The following is a 21,780-nucleotide window of genomic DNA, read 5'->3' on the forward strand; positions in this document are numbered from 1 at the left end:
GGCAACTCAACGACCTCCCTGGTAATTCATTATGCTCTACAACTAAACTCTATCTATTCTCAACATATTATATGATTCAACTGCCAATAAGGCTGACAGCTGAAATTCTTAGCGCTAGCCAGGTGCAATTAACCAACTGATACACTTGAAATGGATTATACACCTCCATTCACTACTTAATAAAGTATTAAACCAGTTATAAATGTAAGATTATTTTACCAATTGTTTCTCGACAGGGATTTTTACCTGACGACAGCAATATGATGTTCCTCTTTGACAGATAAGACAGGACATCATCTTCTCCAAGGTCTATAGATTCAGGGAGAAATGAGAGCGACTTTCCTGATAAAAGATTTAAAACAAACAGAAAAAGAAAAATGCACCAGAGCAAAGCAGTAAGGAATTATAAACTAACTTTAATTACATCAATAGGAAGAATTTCAAACTATGTTGAGAATTCTTACTTGAAAGTTTAAATCTAATTAATATATTCTGACTAACATAATCATCCAAAGATAAAAGCATTTATGATAGCAAATGGACAGAACAATCATTTAGGTAGCATCTAGGAATATTGCTACAATACCTTTACATAAATAAAAACCCATGTCTTCGTTAGTAATGTGGCACACATCTTAGAGTAAAAATTTACATAAGACAGGCTTATAAATATACATAAATCTCAAAATCAATCACAATCAAACATTAGGTACACAATTGTTATAAAACAAATATACCCTATCAATGTCTATGTAAAGGCATAGTTTTTACAAAATAGTATTTTGTAGGCAGTCTCAAAAAAGTATATTAATACTCCTGGAGTCAGATTGTTCCAGCGTATCAGCATGTCTGTGGGAATAAGGCATCCGGAGAAGCTGCATTCACTCTTCCACGTGGCCAGGGCCTTCTATGTGCTGAAACAGGTAGGACTCTCATGACCTGGGTGAATGTCACACCCACTGCAGCATCCCATTACCTTAGAGAATCGATCACTCTCCAGAAGAATCCAACTGAATGGCTATCAGCCTAATAGCAAATATCCAGGGGAAAACTGAACACATTAATCAAGCAGCAGTATAGTTTATGTTAAAAATCCCAAATAGCTTGATGATTCCATTGAATTTTGAGTTATCAGACATACTTAAAATCACAATAGCACGGCCACTATTTTTATGAAGAGGAACTTATATGCAAGTCTTTTATTAAATATAAAAACAAAGAAGTCTAACTTGAAATTAAATAACTGGATAACTGAATAAGTGAATAAGGAACCTAATTAAATACAAAACCTGTATAGGTTGCATCAACATGCCAGTTACTCAGCTAATACTAGTCTTGGTTTCTTAACTAACAGCATAGAGAAGTTACATTCAACAGTGGTACTTTATATATTCTTAACAATTCATATATTGTTGAATGGAGGAGATAAGCCTTAGTAAAAGATCCAGGAATACTTTCTACAAACTACATTACTATATACTCAAGCATAGTTTTGCCTGTAATATGCATAACGTTTTATCTCTTGGGTTTTAAAGTAGGCAAGAGATCAGAAACAGAAACAACCTTGGCAAAGACCTTCAAATGCTCATGGTGTGTATATACAGGCATTTATGTATAAACACACACCATCATGTATGTACAAATATACAGATGCTCCTCAGTTCACAATAGGGTTATGTCTCAGTAAAACCATCAATTGTAAGTTGAAAATATCACAAGTCAAAACACTTATGGGACATAACCCCATTGTAAGTTGTGGGAGTATACCAAATGTATATCACTTTCATATCATCATAAATTTGAAAACTCTTAAGTTGACCCATCCAAAGTCATGGATTATCTGTGTATATAAACAAAAGGAGAACCATCTAACTGTTTGCTAAACATAACCAATTTTGTTTAGAGAACAAGGACATACACCACAGCAAAGTAGACACATCCCAGCCTTTGGCCTAGTGCCGCGGTTCTCAAACATTTTTCCATTATGGTACATAAGGTAGATGCCACATCACATGTGTTAAACACTCCCATGGTGCAGGAGATTTTGATACGACTTTTAAAATATCTACAGATTAATGCATTACTCTGAAACACTGAAATCCTTACTGGGAAGAGCAGTTCAGTAGTAAATGTCCACGATCACCACACTGAAGTAGGACAAAAGTGCTGCTTAGCCAGCTCAGTACTTTACTGCCACCACTTTTGCATCCATTCCAGAAAATATATTAGAATGCAGGAGCATGAGAATGCCCTATGCCATTTATTTATAAAAATAAATCAACAATAATTTATTTTAAAAACAAATTATTCACTAACTTTGGTATTCTTACAACTAACCAGTAATACATTGCGGGCAGTATCCTTTATAACAAATCTTGATATACTGGTGTGTCCCTATCCAAGAACAAGGGTGGGAAACCACAGTCCATAAGCAAACCCAGCCTGCTTCCTGTTTTTATGCAGCATGCAAGCTAAGAATGGTCTTTGGATTTTTCAATGGCTTTTTGAAAAAAATCAAAAGGAAAATACTTGTGACATTTGAAAAGTATATGAAATTCAAAGTTCAGTGTCAATTAAGGTTTATTGGAATACAGCCATGCTCATTCATTTATGTATTGTCTATAGCAGAGCCAAACAGAGACTGAAAAGCCAAAAAACTACTATCTGGCCCTTAACAGAGAAAGTTTGCTGACCCCTGGACTAGAGCGAAGAATGACATACAACTTCAGTGATCACGTCTCTTATGCACAAAATCCTGAATACAGACAGTAAACTTAATTCCAGAAATAGTGGTAAATACCATCTAGGATGGAAATCCATTCCTGAATTGTCCAAACTTTCTGGTATCTTTAATGACAAAAGCCAACTTAATTAAATACAGCTTCTGCATTTTATCTGAAATCATGTTTATAAATTCACTTTTGACTACAGCGGAGCAATAAAAAAGCACTGGGCTCCAAGTTAGAAGATCTAGGTTTTAGGCAATTTACTTTTAAATTGTTAAATTCTTAAAAATATATTTAAGTCTTTTTTGATCTGTGTATTAAACCTATTAAAAGAACTAAGCTAACTGGTAAAATAATCGAAATGCTTTTAAGCAGAGAAGAAAGTTAACATAAAGTAAAACATGCTCCTCTCCCCCAAATATAACTATAAAAAGTCCTCTAATTAATTGTAAATTACTAAACAGGGGGAAAAAGGCACCTAGCTAATTGGAGTGCGGATAGTGGGTTCCATTCAGTAAAAGTTTTAATGGATGTGCATGAAGGTGCATGAATGTATAGGAAATCATATCACCTCCCTAGGCTTCAGCTGCACCCCTGTAAAATAAAAGCATTGGATTAAATGGTCTCTAAAGTCCTGGCCAGCACTGGCAATTTATGTCAAATGACCAGCCTCAGTTTTTTCATCTGTAAAGTTGGATAAATAATAGAATCTACTTTCTATGGTTGCGCTGAGGATTAAATGTGTTAATTCGTGTAAAGTGCTTAGAACAGCACTAAATACATTTCACTAGCATTATTATTACTTAGGTACTTTACAAAGAACACTGGTTGGGCATGTCCTCTGTGACAAGTAGTATATTAGAAAATGGGAATGCAGACATAAAATAGAAGATAATGGTCAAAGGCCATTCTGTATCACTGGTGTGAATTCTTATTTCTGAACATTGATTATTGTTAGTACTGTTACTAAGGACGTTTCTATTTATGTTTCAAAAAACAAAGTTCAGTGGTTGCTAACTTAATTATTTATGGTTTGAGCACAGGAGGAAGAATATAAAAACTTTGGCCAGTCTTGTAATATAGATGAAATGCAAGCCTTCTGAAACAAACAAACTTGCCATAAAAGTATACTTTCTCATATGTATTAATTCTACAAATGTTCACTGAGTACATGCTATGAAGAAACATCTGCTACAATGATGAGTAATGTGTCTGCATTAGGGAGATAACAAGGAGGACAAGCCAGCAATTCTAGAAAAGTATGATATGTTGATGAGGAAGCCCAATGTGCCATGGGAGCATTTAACAGGAACCTAGACCTATGTATGTAGTCCAGGGATTTAGAGGAAAGAATATATATTTTTTTCTTTTTGAGATGGAGTTTCGTTCTTGTTACCCAGGCTGGAGTGCAATGGCGCGATCTCGGCTCATTGCAACCTCCGCCTCCTGGTTTCAAGCAATTCTCCTGCCTCAGCCTCCTGAGTAGCTGGGATTACAGGCACGCGCCACCATGCCCAGCTAATTTTTTGTATTTTTAGTAGAGACGGGGTTTCACCATGTTGACCAGGATGGTCTCGATCTGTTGACCTCGTGATCTACCCGCCCCGGCCTCCCAAAGTGCTGGGATTACAGGTAGAGAAAAGAATATTTAAGCTGTGACCTGACAGGTCAGTAGGAGTTCATCAAGCACAAGAGGTGGAGAATGTTTGAACACGGGGAACAAAATGAGAAGTGAGATAGAGCAGATCTGAAGAACTTAGAGCCTTTCAGTCTTGCTGAGACATATCAAGTGAGGAGGAGTGGCAAAAGATGATACTGCAGGTCACAGAACTGTCTTGCATTTTACCTTAATGGCACTGAGAAGTCATTGAAAGTTCTAAGCATAAAAATGCAAAAACCGGTAATCAAATTAGAAACCATTAGTGAAATAATTAGCTTGATGAGAAATGTAAGCGGAAGGAAGCTGCATTCACTTCTTCCTTCCCTGCTTGCTACTAAGCTGGAGTCCCTCTTTTGCTTTAACTTATTTATAGCTCAAATACTATACACAGAGTGAAATATAAAAATATTTGCTTCTTATTTACAACGTGGATGCCTTCATATCGGTATCTTTGCTACTAAACAGCCACTAGAACTGAGAAGACACTACACAGGCCAGACTTAGCCATGACCAGAGTGGAGTCAAGGACTCGAACTAGGGTACTTGAGTTTAAATCCTACCCACTTCCATTACATACTTGATGTCAGTTCTCCTCTAAATGTCAATTTCTCCCCATCTGTAGTGAATAGTATTTCTCCTACATCCCTTGGAAGCATTTGGTAACTGTGTTTATTGATGTTTTCCTTATTTTGGTTCAGATCCAGAAGAACTTGAAAGCTCTCCCCACAAGGGGACTTTCACCTGTGACATGAATCTGGAGGGCGGTATTAGAAATCACAATCGCCAGTGTTGTTCAGTCACAAGCCTACGAAGTTGAAACCAGCTTTAAAGCAACAAGGGCAAGCCAGAGAACTCCAGAATGCCACAGTGGAAATGTCTCAGCAGCACTAACTATACCTGCAGACTTCTCTCCTCAAAATGGGCTGTTAGCACAGACATTTGGAACCTTTAGAAAAAAGCATTATGTCAAGGCATTATTATGAATTATGCTGACTGCCTGTCTAGTTTATAAGTCTGAACATTTTATTTTATTTATCTTTTTGAGACAGGGTCCTTCTGTCACCCAGGCTGGAGTGCAAATGGCACAATCTCAGCTCACTGCAACTTCAGCCTCCCGGGTTCAAGCAATTCTCGTGCCTCAGCCTCCCAAGTAGCTGGGATTACAGGCGTGTGCCACCATGCCTGGCTAATTTTTGTATTTTTAGTAGAGACAAGGTTTTGCCATGTTGGCCAGGCTGGTCTTGAACTCCTGGCCTCAAGTGATCCACCTGGTTGGTCTCCCAAATTGCTGGCATTACAGGCATGAGCCACCATGCTCAGCCATAAGTCTGAACATTTTAAATGGATACTCTAGGTTAATTCACTTTATGGGTCATTTTCCCATTTCCAAATAAAAAAAAAGCCACCTCATTAAAAAAAAATTCTACTCCAAATCTCTACAGTCTCAAAAAGTGTTGATTATCAAAATGCCCTAAATGTTTAATAAGATGTTTTGTCTGATATAATACATTTTTAGGCTGGGTGCGGTGGCTCACGCCTGTAATCCCAGCACTTTGGGAGGCCAAGGCAGGTGATTACCTGAGGTCCGGAGCTCGAGACCAGTCTGACTAACATGGTAAAACTCTGTCTCTACTAAAAATACAAAAAATTTAGCCAGGCATAGTGGCACATCCCTGTAATCCCAGCTACTCAGAAGACTGAGGCAGGAGAATCACTTGAACCTGGGAGGTGGAGGTTGCAATGAGCTGAGATCATGCCATTCATTGTACTCCAGCCTGGCAAAAAGAGCGAAAATTTGTCTAAAAAAAAAATTCATTTTAATCATAATGTATGCTGACTCTGACAAGATAATTCACTGTAACAATAGAGTAATACTTCAGTTTTATAAAATTCAGTGCTAGAAGAGTTCAAATTCTAACTGCTAAGAATTCCCATTTTTTAAAATATCATTAATACAACTTTACATCTTCAGGACTGCGCACAGTTCAGTCTCTAACCTTTCCAAATAGCAGTGCAAATGTTTTCTCCTAGTTACTCTCTAACTGAGAAGAAATTTCAAATAAATATTATTTGATTGGAGACAGAGTCTGGCTCTGTCACCCAGGGCTGGATTGCAGTGGCACAATCTCGGCTCATTGCAACCTCTGCCTCCCAGGTTCCAGAGATTCTCCTGCCTCAGTCTCCCGAGTAGCTGGGATTACAGGCATGCACCACCATGCCTGAATAATTTTTGTACTTTTTAGTGGGGATGGGGTTTCACCATATTGGCCAGGCTGGTCTCGAACTTCTGACCTCAGGTGATCCACCCATCTCAACCTCCCAAAGTGCTGGGATTACAGGTGTGAGCCACCATGCTTGGCCGAAATTTCAAATAAATATAAACTATTTTCATATCATGGTATTTTCATCTAATCTCCCCATTGGCTGTGTAAATATCCAAAAGCACTTCTGCTTTACGAAAATTTGAAAGTTCTTCTGCCAAAAAGGCTGACTGTGAACTTACGACATTCAGTAAAATTCTCCCTAGTGATACTCAAAATAACTCTCTTGTGCTATACCACTCACAGTAAAGAAAGACCGTTCCGAGACATGATGTCTATACATAGTTCTTTCTCTGCCTTTCTATTTGTTATTTCCAGCCAAAGCTACATGGTATGTGGATCATAAAAAGGCAGCCTTTCTGGGTCTCAAATCCCATTCAGGAAGATGGCAATCATAATTTTCATCAATCGAACTCAGAGATGTTGTAAAGTTAAATTATTTGAAAATACTTAGAAAAGATGTAAGTACATTCCAAAAGTATAAGGTCATTGTTAAACAATCCTCTTTGACTAGAAAAGAAGCTTATTCTTTCTTCCAAAAAGCTGAAATCATATGAGGTTTTTTTTTCCTCTCAAATAATTGAAGCTAAAATAATACTGGATATTCTTTAAAAATATATTTATACTAAAGACTTCCCAATCCATATAATCAGTTGGCCCTGTAGCTGTGGTTACGGGGTTCCCATCAATAGGTAGAATGTCAGAGCAACTATCAGAAGCAAACAAAATGGAGATGAGAAGGTTTGATAGGCAGCTGATGGCATAAAAATGTCTTCATACTTGTAAATACTGACAACACGCTCCGAAGCCGGCGGTGAGTCTATATCATGTCGAGTGATAGAGCCTTTAAGAAAAAAAGAGAACGGCAGGGAGCAGTTGAAAAAAGGACAGATTTATAATGGTATAGGCAAACAATAGAAAAATCAAAAGTCTATTTAGTGTTGAACACATAAGCAATGGTTAAAAAGATCTGGATTCAGGTATTTGAGTTATCAGCATTCTCTGTCATTGTCCATCTAATGAACACAGAAATTAGTTAAATTTATCCAAAAAGACTAGTTCTCATTAATTTGCACTCCCCTATCAGAACAATGCTGTTGGTCTGTTTCCTGGCAACTCAATTTTAAGACTGCTGGTTATATAATATTGTATGATTATTGTTTGATTGCCTCTTTTAAACTGCTATAATGAGTTGTCTTATTAATACCCAAATGAGAAAACTATATTTTTATTTCAAACAGCAGAGACTACTAACTTTTCTCCCTCAAATCCATCTTGCATATATGGATCATCAACAACTCCTGACAACACTATTAAAATCTCCCTTACAGATGGAAGCCCTCTTCTACCATCTGTGGGACATTTACTACCCTCCCCCTGGCCATGCCAGAGGGAGTGTGGTATGCTGGATGTGTGTCTGTGCGTCTGGCTGATTAGGGTAGAATGGTACAGAAAGCAGGATGATTAAGGTACCAGACAAGTCTTTGGCTGGGAAACTTTTTAAAAACTTGGTTACACATGGAAAGAAGTATAGACTGTGTGTAAAATATATTTAATAAGCTTCAGTTGATTAAAAGTGTCTGACCTTCTGAATAATCCACATGAAACTTGGGTTAGGGAGACTAAGGCATAAGCATTCAGTGCAAAAGTCTCCTTAGAAATAGAGCTCAGAGTGAGGTTTTCGAGGTACTATCTGCTAGGGAAGCCCTGCCAAACTTAACATCTCAGGTCTCTGCTTAGTGTCCATGCTGGCCTCAGTTAGCAAAAATCAAACTCTCCAGTTTGTATAACTGTAGTCTCAGCTACTTGGGAGGCTGAGTTGGAAGGATCACTTAAACCTGGGAGGTGGAGGCTGCAGTGAGCTGTGATTGTTCCTCTGCACTCCAGACTGGGTAACAGAGAAGACTTTTCTCTCAACAGATTCCACGTACCTCTCCTACCTAACCTCAGCTCACCGGTCACCTGCACTGGCTGCTTGACTTAACTATGTGTCTACAGTTCATGCCTTCCTTTAGTGAAATCTGACCCCATACCCCTTTCAAGCCTTAGTTCAAAGTTTTTCCCCTGACAGAGACCTTGGGAGAATGCATAGGATATAATCAATAAAGAGGCATTAGAAGGGCACTCAGGAAACGAGAAAAGCACAAGACTACATATAGTGTAGCAATGTGCCTGTTTTGCTTAGAGGTAGTAAGAAGAACAGAAGTCTGGAGACAGCTTATCAGGTGAGGCAGGACCAGATTTGGAGAAGGCTTTGAATTGAGGCTAGTCTGCCATATGTGTAAAAAGATGACCTTCTGAAAATACAGCCCTTTCCAATTGGTAAAGCAATTTCAAATACTTTTCACTTAATCCTTACAACAACTCCATGGAATAGGAAGTATTATTATCCCCATTTTAGATATAAGGAAATGAAATTCAGAATTTAAATAACAGGCTAAATATCATATCGCTTCCAAGGGGCAGAACCAGTACTCAAACTCAAAGTTTTAGACTTCAAATCTATTTTAGATGACGGCTTTTCTCCATGCTGAGATATCATTTATTTCCCAGGGTACTAAAAGTAATTGAAGTTATAACTGCAGAGCCACTGTTGGTATCTGGGAAATTAACAAATGGAAAAGGTGTCACTAATCTAGAGGCATCCAAGTGTCTTCCCAATTGGCAACAGGCAAAATAAAAGGCAGATTATGTCATCTCTGGGGTGATTGGTAGAAACAAATTGAAGGAAAAAAACACAACCAGGGCCTGGCATGGTGGCTCACGCCTGTAATTCCAGCACTTTGGGAGGTCCAGGCAGGCGGATCACCTGAGGTCAGGAGTTTGAGACCAGCCTGCCCAACATGGTGAAACCCCTTCTCTACCAAAAATACAAAAATTAGACAGACATGGTAGCAGGCGCCTGTAATCTCCCAGCTACTCGGGAGGCTGAGACAGGAGAATCATTTGAACCCAAGAAGTGGAGCTTACAGTGAATTCAGATTGTGCCACTGCACTCCAGCCTGGGTGACAGAGCAAGACTTCATCTCAAAAAACAAAAAAACATAACCAGAACAGATCAGGCAACAAATAGTTGATGAGCACACAGTAAAGAAAGATGCAATTCCCAGGAACCAGAATGAGTCCTCAGTGCGAGGACTGCAAGCCAACTCACTTCCATTCTTGATCAAACCTTTAGGCTAATCAACCAGAAGGCATGCTCAAGACTAATGTAACTTGATGTTAGCAATCTCTTAAAGGTCTCATGATATCCTTGGGTCTTTATTGGGGAAATGCTGCTGAGTCTTGCCACCCAAAATGAGGTCATCAATGAACCAGCATGACCAGGTTGCTTATTAGAAATGCAGAATCTTGCCAGGCATGGTGGCTCACACTTGTAATCCCAGAACTCAGGGAGGCCGAAGATGGTGGATCACTTGAGCTCAGGAGTTCAAGACCAGCCTGGGCAATATGGTGAAACCTCATCTATACTAAAAATACAAAAAAATTAGTCAGGCATGGTGGCACATGCCTGTAGTCCCAGCCACTTGGGGGGCTAAGGTAGGAGAATCACTTAAATCTGGGAAGTGGAGGCTGCAGTGAGCTGTGATTGTGTCACTGCACTCCAGCCTGGGCGACAGAGTAGGACCCTGTCAGGGAAGGGGAGGGAAGGGCAGAGGAGCAGAATCTCAGGCCCCTAACCCAGAGCTACAGAAAACTCCACTTTAACAATATAGCCAGGTAATTCCTATGCACATAAATATTTAAGGAGTAATGGGTTAAACTACAGGATAATTTGGCAGATTTGTGACTAACAGAATAGTCACGAAGTGGGCATTAATGAAATGTTTAGTGTCAATTTCTGGAGAAGTCTCCAGAAGCCCTTCCTGTTCAGTATGTTTTATTATTTCTTTCTTTTTTGAATGGAGACAGGGTCTCACTATGGTGCCCAGGCTGGTCTTAAACTCCTGGGCTCTAACCATCCTCCCAAAGTGCTGGGATTACAGGCATGAGCCACCACGTCCAGCCCCTGTTCAGTCTTTTTATATTCACAGCATAGGAGGTAAGAGGATTCACTGGCTTTGGGGTCAGACAGACTAAGGATTGAATTTGAATTCTTCTATTAATTAGTTGTATAGCTTTGAGCAAGTTTCTTAATCTCTCTAAAACCAGGACAATAATACCTATACCTCTCAAGAACATGGTGAGGAGTCAATGAGAATGCTGTGATAATTGAATAAAGCCCTACATACAGCAGATACATGATCTGTTTCATTAAGCACATTACTCATGACATACTGTCTTGTACTGCTCTAGCTTTGCATGTGTATAACTGTTCATTTGTTTGTCCATATGTATAATAAGTCCATTATAACCTTCTGAAGGTAGGAGTCACATCTTCTTTTCCTTTAAATTATCCAGAGTGCTTATCGCTCTCTTGTGCACACAGTGTGACTTCAATTAATAATGAACACAAGCACAGTGGTGTCTGGTGTTTAATCCAGATGCTAAAATGTAAGCTTACCCTGAATGGCTGGACCCCAAGCAAACAGATAATACCAACTCAAATGCAGATCAACAATTGTTTCATCTCTGGGAACATTCACAGGGCGTTTAAATCTGCAGGTGACGCGATTATTCTCAAAAACTCCTTCTTCATCTCTGGCAGGGTTTCTCTGAATCTCCTTTGCCCACTGGCCTACATTATAGAAGTGCTGTATGCGGACCCTGCCATTGTCATCATGGACGCAGGCCATGACATCATCACCACCCTAACATGAGAAATGATTAAGAAAAAAAAGTGAAAGGTTCATCTTTTGCACACTGGTCACTAGAAATATACATTCCATCACCTCTGCAATTTGAAATCCCACCAAAAAAAAATTCTCTTAAGTGCAATTAAAAAGTCTCAACCAAGAGACTGAAGTTACCATCACAATAACTGACATTCAATGCCTCCTGAGTGATGTTTGGAGAAGACATCACCACCTATGTAGTCTTCCTGCCCAAAACACAAACTAACCTAATCATGAGAAAATAAACTCAAACTGAAGGTCATTCCACACACAAAAAAAAACTAGGCCAGGCATGGTGGCTCACACCTGTAATCCCAGGACTTTGGGAGGCAGAGGTGGGCAGATCACGAGGTCAGGAGATGAAGACCATTTTGGCCAACATGGTGAAACCCCATTTCTGCTAAAAATACGAAAATGAACCAAGCATGGTGGCGGGTGCCTGTAGTCCCAGTTACTCGGGAGGCTGAGGCAGAAGAATGGCTTGAACCTGTGAGGCGGAGGTTGCAATGAGCTGAGATCACGCCACTGCACTCCAGCCTGGTGACAGAGACTCCATCTCAAAAAAATAAAAAAAAACCCTAGCCTATAATCTTCAAGAAGTCAATGTCATGAAAGACCAAAAAATGAAAAGAAAAATCTAAGAAACTACTTCAAAATATACACGAGAATAAAATGCAGTTCTAAATGTTCCGACACAGAAATTTGGGCCATAAACCCAAAATTTCCCTAAAGGACAGTATTGAGAAAAGTAGCAACATATGAAAACAAACAATATATTTAATAATACTATCATATCTATGCTAAACTTCCTGAATTTAATAAACTATATAATAAAAGAGAATATTCTTGATCTTAGGAGATACCTACTTAAGTATTTAGGATTGAAGGATTATGACATTTGTGATTTAAATGCCAAAGTTTCAGAAAATAATAATAATAATCAGTTGTAGTAGCAGTAGCAACAGTAGTAGAGAGAATAAAGCATGTGTGGCTGATGTCATTATTTATAAAAATGTTCTGGAACTAGGGAGTCGTGAAGGTGGCACAACATTGAATGAATTGACACTTTAAAATAGTAAATTTTGGTGTCACTGCACTCCAGCCTGGATGACAAAGTAAAACCCTGTTTCAAAAAACAAAACCAAAACAAAATAAAACTGTCAATTCTGGCCAGGTGTGGTGACTGACGCCTGTAATCCCAACAGTTTGGGACGTCAAGACAGGAGGATGATTTGAGCCCAGGAGTTTGAGACCAGTCTGGGCAATACAGTGAGACCTTGTCTCTACAAAAAACTTTTAAAAATTAGCTGGAAATGGGGGCTCATGCCTGTAGTCCTAACTACTTGGGAGGCTGAGGTGGGAGGATCGTTTGAGCTGGGGAGGTTGAGGCTGCAGTGAGTCTTGTTTGTGCCACTGCACTAGAGCTTGGACAACAGAGGGAGATGCTGCCTCAAAAAAAAAAAATACATACACAACAACAACAAAATAAAATGGCTGATTCTGTTATGTGCATTTTACCACAATAAAAAGTTATCATTTTGTTAATCTAGATTTTCTATATATGAGTTTACTGTACTATCCTGCTTGTCTGTAGGTTTATACTTTTTTCAAATCAAGGTCAAAAAGTTAAAAGTATTTGGTTGGGCTTAGTGGCTCATGCCTATAATCCCAGCACTGTAGAAAGCGGGCAGATCACTTGAGGTCAGGAGTTCAAGACTAGCCTGGCCAACATGGTGAAACCCCATCTCTACTAAAAATACAAAAATTAGCCAGGTGTGGTAGGACGTGCCTGTAATCCCTGCTACTCAGGCAGCTGAGGCAGGAGAATCCCTTGAACCCAGGAGGCAGAGGCTGCAGTGAGCCAGTGAACTCCATCCTGGACAATAGAGTGAGTGAGACTCCATCTCAAAAAAAAACGAAATGTTACAATAAAAAAGTGTTCATTAGTTGTAACACACGTACCACCCTGCACAGGATGGTGATAATGGGGGAGGCTCCCCAGGGGATATATGGGCACTCTATAACTTCTGTTCCATTTCACTGGGAACCTAAAACTGCTGCAAAAAGTAAAGTCTAATTAAAACACACACACACACACACACACACACACACACACACACGTACCCTTTTTTTTTTTACAGACAAAGTCTCACTCTGTCACCCAGGCTGCAGTGCAGTGGTGCGATCTTGGCTCACTGCAACCTCTGCCTCCTGGGTTGAAGGAATTCTTCGCCTCAGCCTCCTCAGTAGTTGGGACTACAGGCACCTGCCACCACGCCTGGCTAATTTTTGTATTTTTAGTAGAGACAGGGATTCACCACATTGGCCAAGCTGCTTTCAAACTCCTGACCTCAGGTGATCTGCCTGCCTCGGCCTCCCAAAGTGCTGGGATGACAGGTGCGAGCCACTGCACCCGGCCAATAATGTACCATTTTTTAAAAGTTAAAGGCTATTAAAAAGGGGTTCCATTTTGTTTTTCTTATACATCACGTTTTTGAAAATCATCTGTGCTTCTTCTTGGAATAATACAAGAAAAAAAGAGACTTTTACTTTCACAGATAATATGACAATAGATACTTTATAGGCCTTAGATAGCAGAATATCAAATATAAAATTTGAATGCTCCTCACTCTGTCTCACTCCTCTAATCTTAACAGCCCCACCCTGAGTGCAAATGCATTTAGGACTGGAAGTGGTCACTTTCAATGCAAGGCAGCTTCTGGGTGTGGCACGCCCTGCTGTTTCTCCTACTGCCTCTACAGCAGGAAATAAGTAGACTCTTATCTATCCATGCACTCTTACCAGTTGTACCCATTAGCCTGGGACACATTGAAGGCTATTCTCCTGGTGACCTCTCCAAGAATAAAGCCACCAGAGCCGCCACTGCTTAGACTGCTTCCCAGTGTTTTCCTATGACTCACCTACGACCCATATCTAATCCACTAGCAAATCCTATCAGTGCTCCTTCCTTCCTTCCTGCCTGCCTGCCTGCCTGCCTCCCTCCCTCCCTTCCTTCCTTCCCCCCTCCCTTCCTTCCTTCCTCCCTCCCTTCCTTTCTTCCTTTCTCTCTCTCTCTCTCTTTCTTCTTTCCTTTTTTGAGATGGAGTCTTGCTGTGTTGCCCAGGGTGGACTGCAATGGCATGATGTCAGCTCACAGCAACCTCCACCCCCTGAGTTCATGCAATCCTCTGCCTCAGCCTCCTGAGTAGCTGGGATCACAGGTGCCTGCCACCACACCCGGCTAAGTTTTGTATTTTTAGTAGATACAGGGTTTCACCATGTTGGCCAGACTGGTCTTGAACTCCCGACCTCAAGCGATCCATCTGCCTCAGCCTCCCAAAGTGCTGGGAATACAGCTGTGAGCCACTGCGCCCAGCCAGTTAGTGCTACTTTCAAACTATCCAAAATCTGAGCCCTTCTCAACATTGTCACTGCTGGAACTTTGGTCTGAGCCACCCTCCTCTCTGCCCGGTAGCCCTGCACAAGCCTCAAAATAGGCCAAGTGAAGAGACAGGGTGGGATGCTCTAGGCAGAAACAACAGCAAGTGCAAAGACACAGAGGCCTGAGAAAGTCTGGCAGTTTGGGACCAAGTCCGGCCCACTGAAGTGGCAAGGAATGAGGCTCCAGAGGAAAGAGAAAAATGCAGCAAGGCACAGGGGAGAGCAGGGGCCAGAGATGACGCTGTCTGCGAGCCTGAGTCCCTGCCTGTCCCTGGCCACAGTCCTGTCTGAGGTCCAGAGGTTTTCTTGCCCCTGGGTACAGAGGAAGACAAGACTGTTGAACCAAATTCTTCACTTCCCTGATGTAATCTATCATACCTATTATAATGAAGCCTCCATAAAAATTCAAAAGGAGGCCAGGCACGGAAGTGCCTATAATCCCAGCACTTTGGGAGGCCGAGGCGGGCAGATTGCTTGAGGCCAGGAGTTCGAGACCAGCCTGGCCAACATTGCGAAACCCCATCTCTGCTAAAATGACAAAAATTAGCTGGGTGGGGTGGAACACGCCTGTAATCCCAGTTATGTCAGGAGGCTGACGCAGGAGAATTGCTTAAACCCAGGAAGTGGAGGCTGCAGTAAGCTGAGATCGCGCCACTGCACTCCAGCCTGGGCAACAGAGTAAGACACCGTCTAAAAAAAACAAAAACAATCCTGAAAGGACAGGGTTCGAACAGGTGGAGGTGCCTGAAGGGTAGTGCACCCAGACGGGGCAGTGAAGCTCCTCACTCCTTCCTACACGCCTTTCCCTAAGTGTTTCTTCCATCTAACTATTCTTTATCCTTTGTGATAGCCTTTATAATAAATGAATAAAGTACGCCAGTTGCGGTGGCTCCTGCCTGTAATCCCAGTACTTTGGGAGGCCGAGGTGGGTGGATCACCTGAGGTCAGGAGTTTGAGATCAGCCTGGCCAACACAGTAAAACCCCATCTTTATTAAAAATACAAAAATTAGCTGGGTGTGGTGGAAGGTGCCTGTAATCCCAGCTACTCCAGAGGCTGAGGCAGGAAAATCGCTTGAACCGGGGAGGCAGAGGTTGCAGTGAGCTGAGAGCACACCACTGCACCCCAGCCTGGGTGACAAGAGTGAGACTCTGCCTCCATAAAGAAATAAATAAATGAGTAAAGTGTTTGAGTTCTGTGAGCTGCTCCAGGAAATTAACTGAACATGAGGAGGTGGTAGCACCCCAGACTTAAAGCTGATTGGTCAGAAATACAGGTCATAACCTGGGGCTTGTGACTGAGGCAGTCTTGTGGTTTTGAACTCTTAAACTGTGGGATCCAATGCTATCTCCAAGTAGGTAGTGTCAAAAATAAATTGAATTAGGGGACACTCAGCTGTCCAATGGAGAATTGTTTGGGGTATGGGGAACATCCCCATACATCTGGTCACAGAAGCATTCTTTCTGTACTGAGAATATGAGTAGAGAGGGAAAAAAGTTCGTTTTCCCCCCCTTTTTTTTTTTTTCAGATGGAGTCTCACTCTGTCACCAGGCTGGAGTGCAGTGGCACAATCTCGGCTCACTACAACCTCTGCCTCTCAGGTTCAAGAGATTCTCCTGCCTCAGCCTTCCAAGTGGCTGGGACTATAGGTGCGTGCCACCAGGCCCAGCTAACTTTTGTATTTTTTTTTTTTTTCAGTACAGAAGGGATTTCATCATGTTGGCCAGGATGGTCTTGAGCTCTTTACCTCGTGATCCACTCGCCTCGACCTCCCAAAGTGCTGGGATTACAGATGTGAGCCACTGCGCCTGGCCTGTTTTTCCTCTTATAAGTGGTTCTTTCACTTCTGCCTTTGCCATTAAAAAACAAATGCTTTGGATGACTAGTGAAAATACAGAGAAAACCTGAATCCAACTCATAGAGTGGAGTCAAGTCCAGTTGAGCCCCACCTAACCTGAGCTGTACCCCAGTCAATCCATGAATATGTGAACAAGCAATAAATGCTCACCGTTGTAAGCTACGTAAGGCTTAGAACATGAGTGCCTCTTCTTGCAGCCTTACTGTGGAAATAGATGATGAACAGAGGTGCCACAAGACAGCTTGGATTCTGATAACCCACCCTTTCATTTAACCTATCCTGGCTTTTTTTTAAACTTGCATTTAGAGGGCCATAATTAATATGATCATTCTACTGCTTTGATCAATTTACTTGCTTTTAAAATCAAAGTAGCACAGCCAACTAAAGAGAAAAATCCGCTTCTATCATGTTTTGCATCTTACCATTTTCTTGTCTGAAGAGAATCCAACTGCCACCCAACCATCTGTGTCTGCACTCAGCTCAAATTCTACATCGGCCCCTATCATCCGGTAGCTGAGGAAATAGTCACAGGTCTCTGCATTACAGCCTGGTTTGCCATATCTAGAAGATATATCGAAAGAGACATTACTGCTTCTACTTACTCGAAATATATTAAGAGAGCATCTACCACATTATCAGGTGGGATGCTAAGCAATATTATTAAACACATTGAATTTTTTGCTACCTGGGATCTTAAAAACACAGTTTCACTTTCTTAGGAGGAAACTTGGAGATGATCTGTCCCATTTTATACACAAGAACTGCAGTTCTGAGATGGGAAGGGGCTTGCCTGTGGTTGTATAGTGAAGTCAGTGGTTGCAACAGGACTTGAACCTGGGTCTCCAAACTCCTAGCCAGAGTTCTTTATATTATATCAATATCATAGTCTTTTAAATATTTGTTACTACTGAATTATTTCTGAATCCCCTTTAATGGAAAAAGATTCTCCAAGTTAACCATTTAAATAGTTTCTCCTAATTAAATGTATACCAACTCTTTTCAACTTACAAATTTTCACATAATCAAACTAACACAAATTTACAAATTCAATATAAATTAAACTAATAAACCAGGAACATTGAAATTCACAACACTTATGCAACAGATAAAGGGGCTTTACTGAAAGTAAATTTCTGCTTATGTGTGTGTGGCATCTGACTAGATCATGCAGCATCTTTGAAGTTGAGAGCATGTTCTTACTACTCTCTATAGCATGATGGCTCAACTCTTCACTTTTATCTGTTTGAACTGCTGCAAAACCCTCATTTATGCAATACACCAAATGAATACCCCCATCTGGTACTCACGGACCATGAATAAATGTGTTGTTTATAAAATTTTATTTCTTTTTTTTTACACAGTGTCTTACTCTGTCACCCAGGCTGGAGTGCAGTGGCAGAATCTCAGCTCACTGCAACCTCCACCTCGTGGGTTTAAGTGATTCTCCTACCTCAGCCTCCTAAGTAGTGGGGACTACAGGCTCCCGCATCACACCTGGCTAGGTTTTGTATTTTTAGTAGAGACAGGGTTTCACCATGTTGGCCAGGGTGATCTCGAACTCCTGACCTCAGGACATTCACCTGCCTCCGCCTCCCAAAGTGCTGGGATTACAGGCATGAGCCAGTGGGCTTGGCCTTATTTATAAAATTTGCCTTTGTTCTGTTGGGCTACTTGCTGCTAACATGATTACAAATTCAGACACTAAAACATACAACGATATAAGGTGGTTATCTAGATAGTGGGATTACGCAGACATTAATGGTTTTTAGAGAGCACTACTGAAATGAAAACACAAATTTAAATTTTCTTACAGAGGACTTGTGGATCCTTTCAGAACTGGCAAGCCCTAGTTTGAGGAACACTGTATTATACCATTTGCAAAATGCTAGGAAGTTTAAGCAATGGGTGGGACAATCTATGCGCAGATGGAAGGTATCTGAAGGAACAGGGCACGGAGGTGCTGCGTTGAGGAGGGGACAGAAATGTGCAACTATCCTGGCAGAGATATCCGAGCAGTCAGGAAGAGATATAGGATCAAGGCAACAGGGCACTGGGGTAAAAAAGATGAAAAAGAGCAAGGGAAGATAAAAAAGGAGTGAATGGACAAGATATCATGTCACTTTGAAGCTGGTAGAGAGGTAATTCCCTCCCTTCTCAAAACATCCCCCAATCACCAGATTTATACATTGCTGACCATCTTCCGCAATAAGAATATTATTGTATATTTTTATTTATTCCTTAGAAATGGCCTTGTAATCCAAAGAAACCTCAAAGCCCGTGTATTCAATTTTTATTCCTTAGACCTTGGGTACTGAACAACAGCAAAATCAGGACCTTTGGGTTAGTGACCATCAAAACTTTGCCCCTGATCATCAAATTGCCCTTGACCATCAAGTTACTCAGGGCAATTTGTTTTAGAAAGTAAAGGGTTCAAAGGAAGAGACTTTTCCAAAGAAGCAGAGCTGTCTAGAAGGGAGGCCCATTGTACACACGACTGTTTTCTAGCCCAGACTGTCATGTAGTGATACTACTAATGATGTAGAGACTCATCACACCTGAGATAACAAGCTAGCAACAATGAATGCTTAATGACTAGCTAGAATCATACAGATATCCATAGGTCATGGCTACTTACTAGAAAAGGAATTGGGTATTAAACATGTCTATCATTGCCTTTGCACAGCCCCTGCTGCATAAGCATGGACATGTTCTGTGTCACATGAGTCTTCTGCATATCACCAATTGGTGAGTAGGAAACACCAGGACCAATGGTGGTACAGCTAGAAAGAACCATGGAAGAATGGTCCAGGGCCCAGGATATGCTAAAGCTAAAAGGCCTTTAAGACTGAAAAGTGGGATGGCCATTAGAAAACTTCCTAATCCTCCTGAGGTGATGAAGAAGCCCAGGCCCCCTGAGTAGAAGGAATGGCATGCAATTTAAATACTACCCTGAGAAGTGAACCAGTCTTAGCCTTAAAGTTACCCAACCTGCGGTTCCACCAACCTAAAGCATCCCTTAGTTTTTCCACAGTCGTCCACTTTGATTTTGGCAAATGGATCCACAGGAGGAGCAGTAGGGAAGGGGTAACCTGGGCAGTGAGAATAAAGAAGGGTTAGAAAATCCAGTAACAACTGTTCCAATGAGAACTTTTAAAATTGTGTTGACTATTTTTTTTCTCATGCATATCAAGAAATGTCTGGGGACTCAGAAAAGGGCTTTGATTAAGCCTAATCATCCCCTTCATGGTGTGTGTAGGCCACACACCTTCGGACCTAACCTTGCATGTGAACTCAGAGTAGGTGTGCCCTTTTCTCACTTTACAGGCAAGCGACCTTGGACACTGAGAAAGGCTACAATTTCATATAACCACGGGCTTACCACTGTCCCCAGGAGTTTGAGAATCACACTTTTAATATAATATACACGCTCTAAGAGAAAGAAGTTAACAATGATACGTTTTTATACCTGATTGTAGAGTTTTTCCGTTTGTATACTTGATCATAGGATTTTTCCATTCCATTTTAACTTCCATTTTGCATTAAGCTGTAGGTAACATTTTCTTATGTTACTAAATTCTCTGTTTTTTGTTTTTGTTGTTGTTTTTGAGACAGAGTCTCACTCTGTCACCCAGGTTGGAGCACAGTTGTGCCATCCTGGCTTACTGCAACCTCTGCCTCACACGGTCAAGCAATTCTCTTGCCTCAGCCTCCCAAGTAGCTGGGATTACAGGTGGCTGCCATCACACTCGGCAATTTTTGTATTTTTAGTAGAGACAGGGTTTCACCATATTGTCTAGGCTGGTCTTGAACTCCTGACCTCAAGTGATCCACCTGCCTCAGCCTCCCAAAGTACCGGGACTATAGATGTGAGCCACCCCACCCAGCTTGTTGCTAAATTCTTTAAACTCATCATTTCTAACAGTTATCTATCTTATATGATTACTTACCACTATAATGCATCAAACCATATATTGAAGGGTAAGACTGCATTATGCTTCCACTTTGTAAGAGAAATCTTTTCTCCTAGGCTCTTTATTCCATGTACACAGGAATCATGTACAACTTATCTTGTATTCTCTGCCCAGCATAGTGCTTGGCACAGGACACTGAGTAAATGATTTTCAAATGAATAAATAAAATCACTCACAGACATTAGGAAATGTAAATTAGTACAACTTATTATTCTATTTTATGAGTTTTTTTCTTGTTATTTTGGTTTTCTTCTTTGGGATTTATAATTTTTTAAAGTGAGGTTTTGCTAATTTTGTCTATTAGATTTATTATACTTTTTAAAAAGCCACGATGTCGTACTTTTCTGGCACACTTCTGTGCATGGTGAATAGTCAATTTCTACTACCCTTAACTTTGATCACATGATAAAGAACAGCCCTAACCGTTCACCATCTAAGTAGTTGGGTCAAATGCATTACTTTTTCTAGTTTTATGCTTATTTATTTATTTATTTTGAGATGGAGTCTCACTCTGTTACCCAGGCTGGAGTGCAGTGGCACAATCTCAGCTCACCATAGCCTCCACCTCCTGGGTTCAAGGGATTCTCTTCCCTCAGCCTCCTGAATACCTGGGATTACAGGTGCCCGCGACAATGCCAGACGAATTTTGTATTTTTAGTAGAGACAGGGTTTCACCATGTTGGTCAGGCTGGTCTCGAACTCCTGACCTCAGGTGATCCACCCACCTCAGCCTCCCAAAGTGCTGGGATTACAGGCGTGAGCCACTGCACTGGTCATTTTATGCTTATTTTACGCTAAGTCCTATATCTGCTTCAGTACTATAAACCAGGGGTCCCCAGTATCCAGGCCACTGACCAGTCCATGGCCTGTTAGGAACTAGGCCACACAGCAGGAGGTAAGTGGCAGGCAAGCAAGCAAGGCTTGCTTTGTATTTACAGCTACTCCCCATGGCTTGCATACCTGCCTGAGTCAGGTCACTAGTGATATTAGATTCTCAAAGGAATGTGATCCCTGTTGTGAACTGCACAT

General features: G+C 41.0%; 1 protein-coding gene across 1 annotated transcript in view; it reads right to left on the minus strand.

Annotated features, from left to right (window-relative positions):
- Nucleotides 1–396: 396 nt before the first annotated feature.
- FRRS1L (ferric chelate reductase 1 like) overlaps nt 397–21,780 on the minus strand; it is a 36,368-nt gene continuing 14,984 nt past the window's right edge. Inside the window, exons 2-5 of the mRNA XM_035254190.3 lie at nt 19,785–19,869; nt 17,203–17,341; nt 11,212–11,458; nt 397–7,551 (exon numbers count right to left, since the gene is read on the minus strand). Of these exons, the coding sequence (XP_035110081.1) occupies nt 7,379–7,551; nt 11,212–11,458; nt 17,203–17,341; nt 19,785–19,869 (644 nt within the window). The 3' untranslated portion in view covers nt 397–7,378. The remainder of the gene's footprint in view (nt 7,552–11,211; nt 11,459–17,202; nt 17,342–19,784; nt 19,870–21,780) is intronic.

The sequence above is a fragment of the Callithrix jacchus genome, chromosome 1, assembly GCF_049354715.1.
Source record: "Callithrix jacchus isolate 240 chromosome 1, calJac240_pri, whole genome shotgun sequence".
In the NCBI taxonomy this organism is placed as follows: domain Eukaryota; kingdom Metazoa; phylum Chordata; class Mammalia; order Primates; family Cebidae; genus Callithrix; species Callithrix jacchus.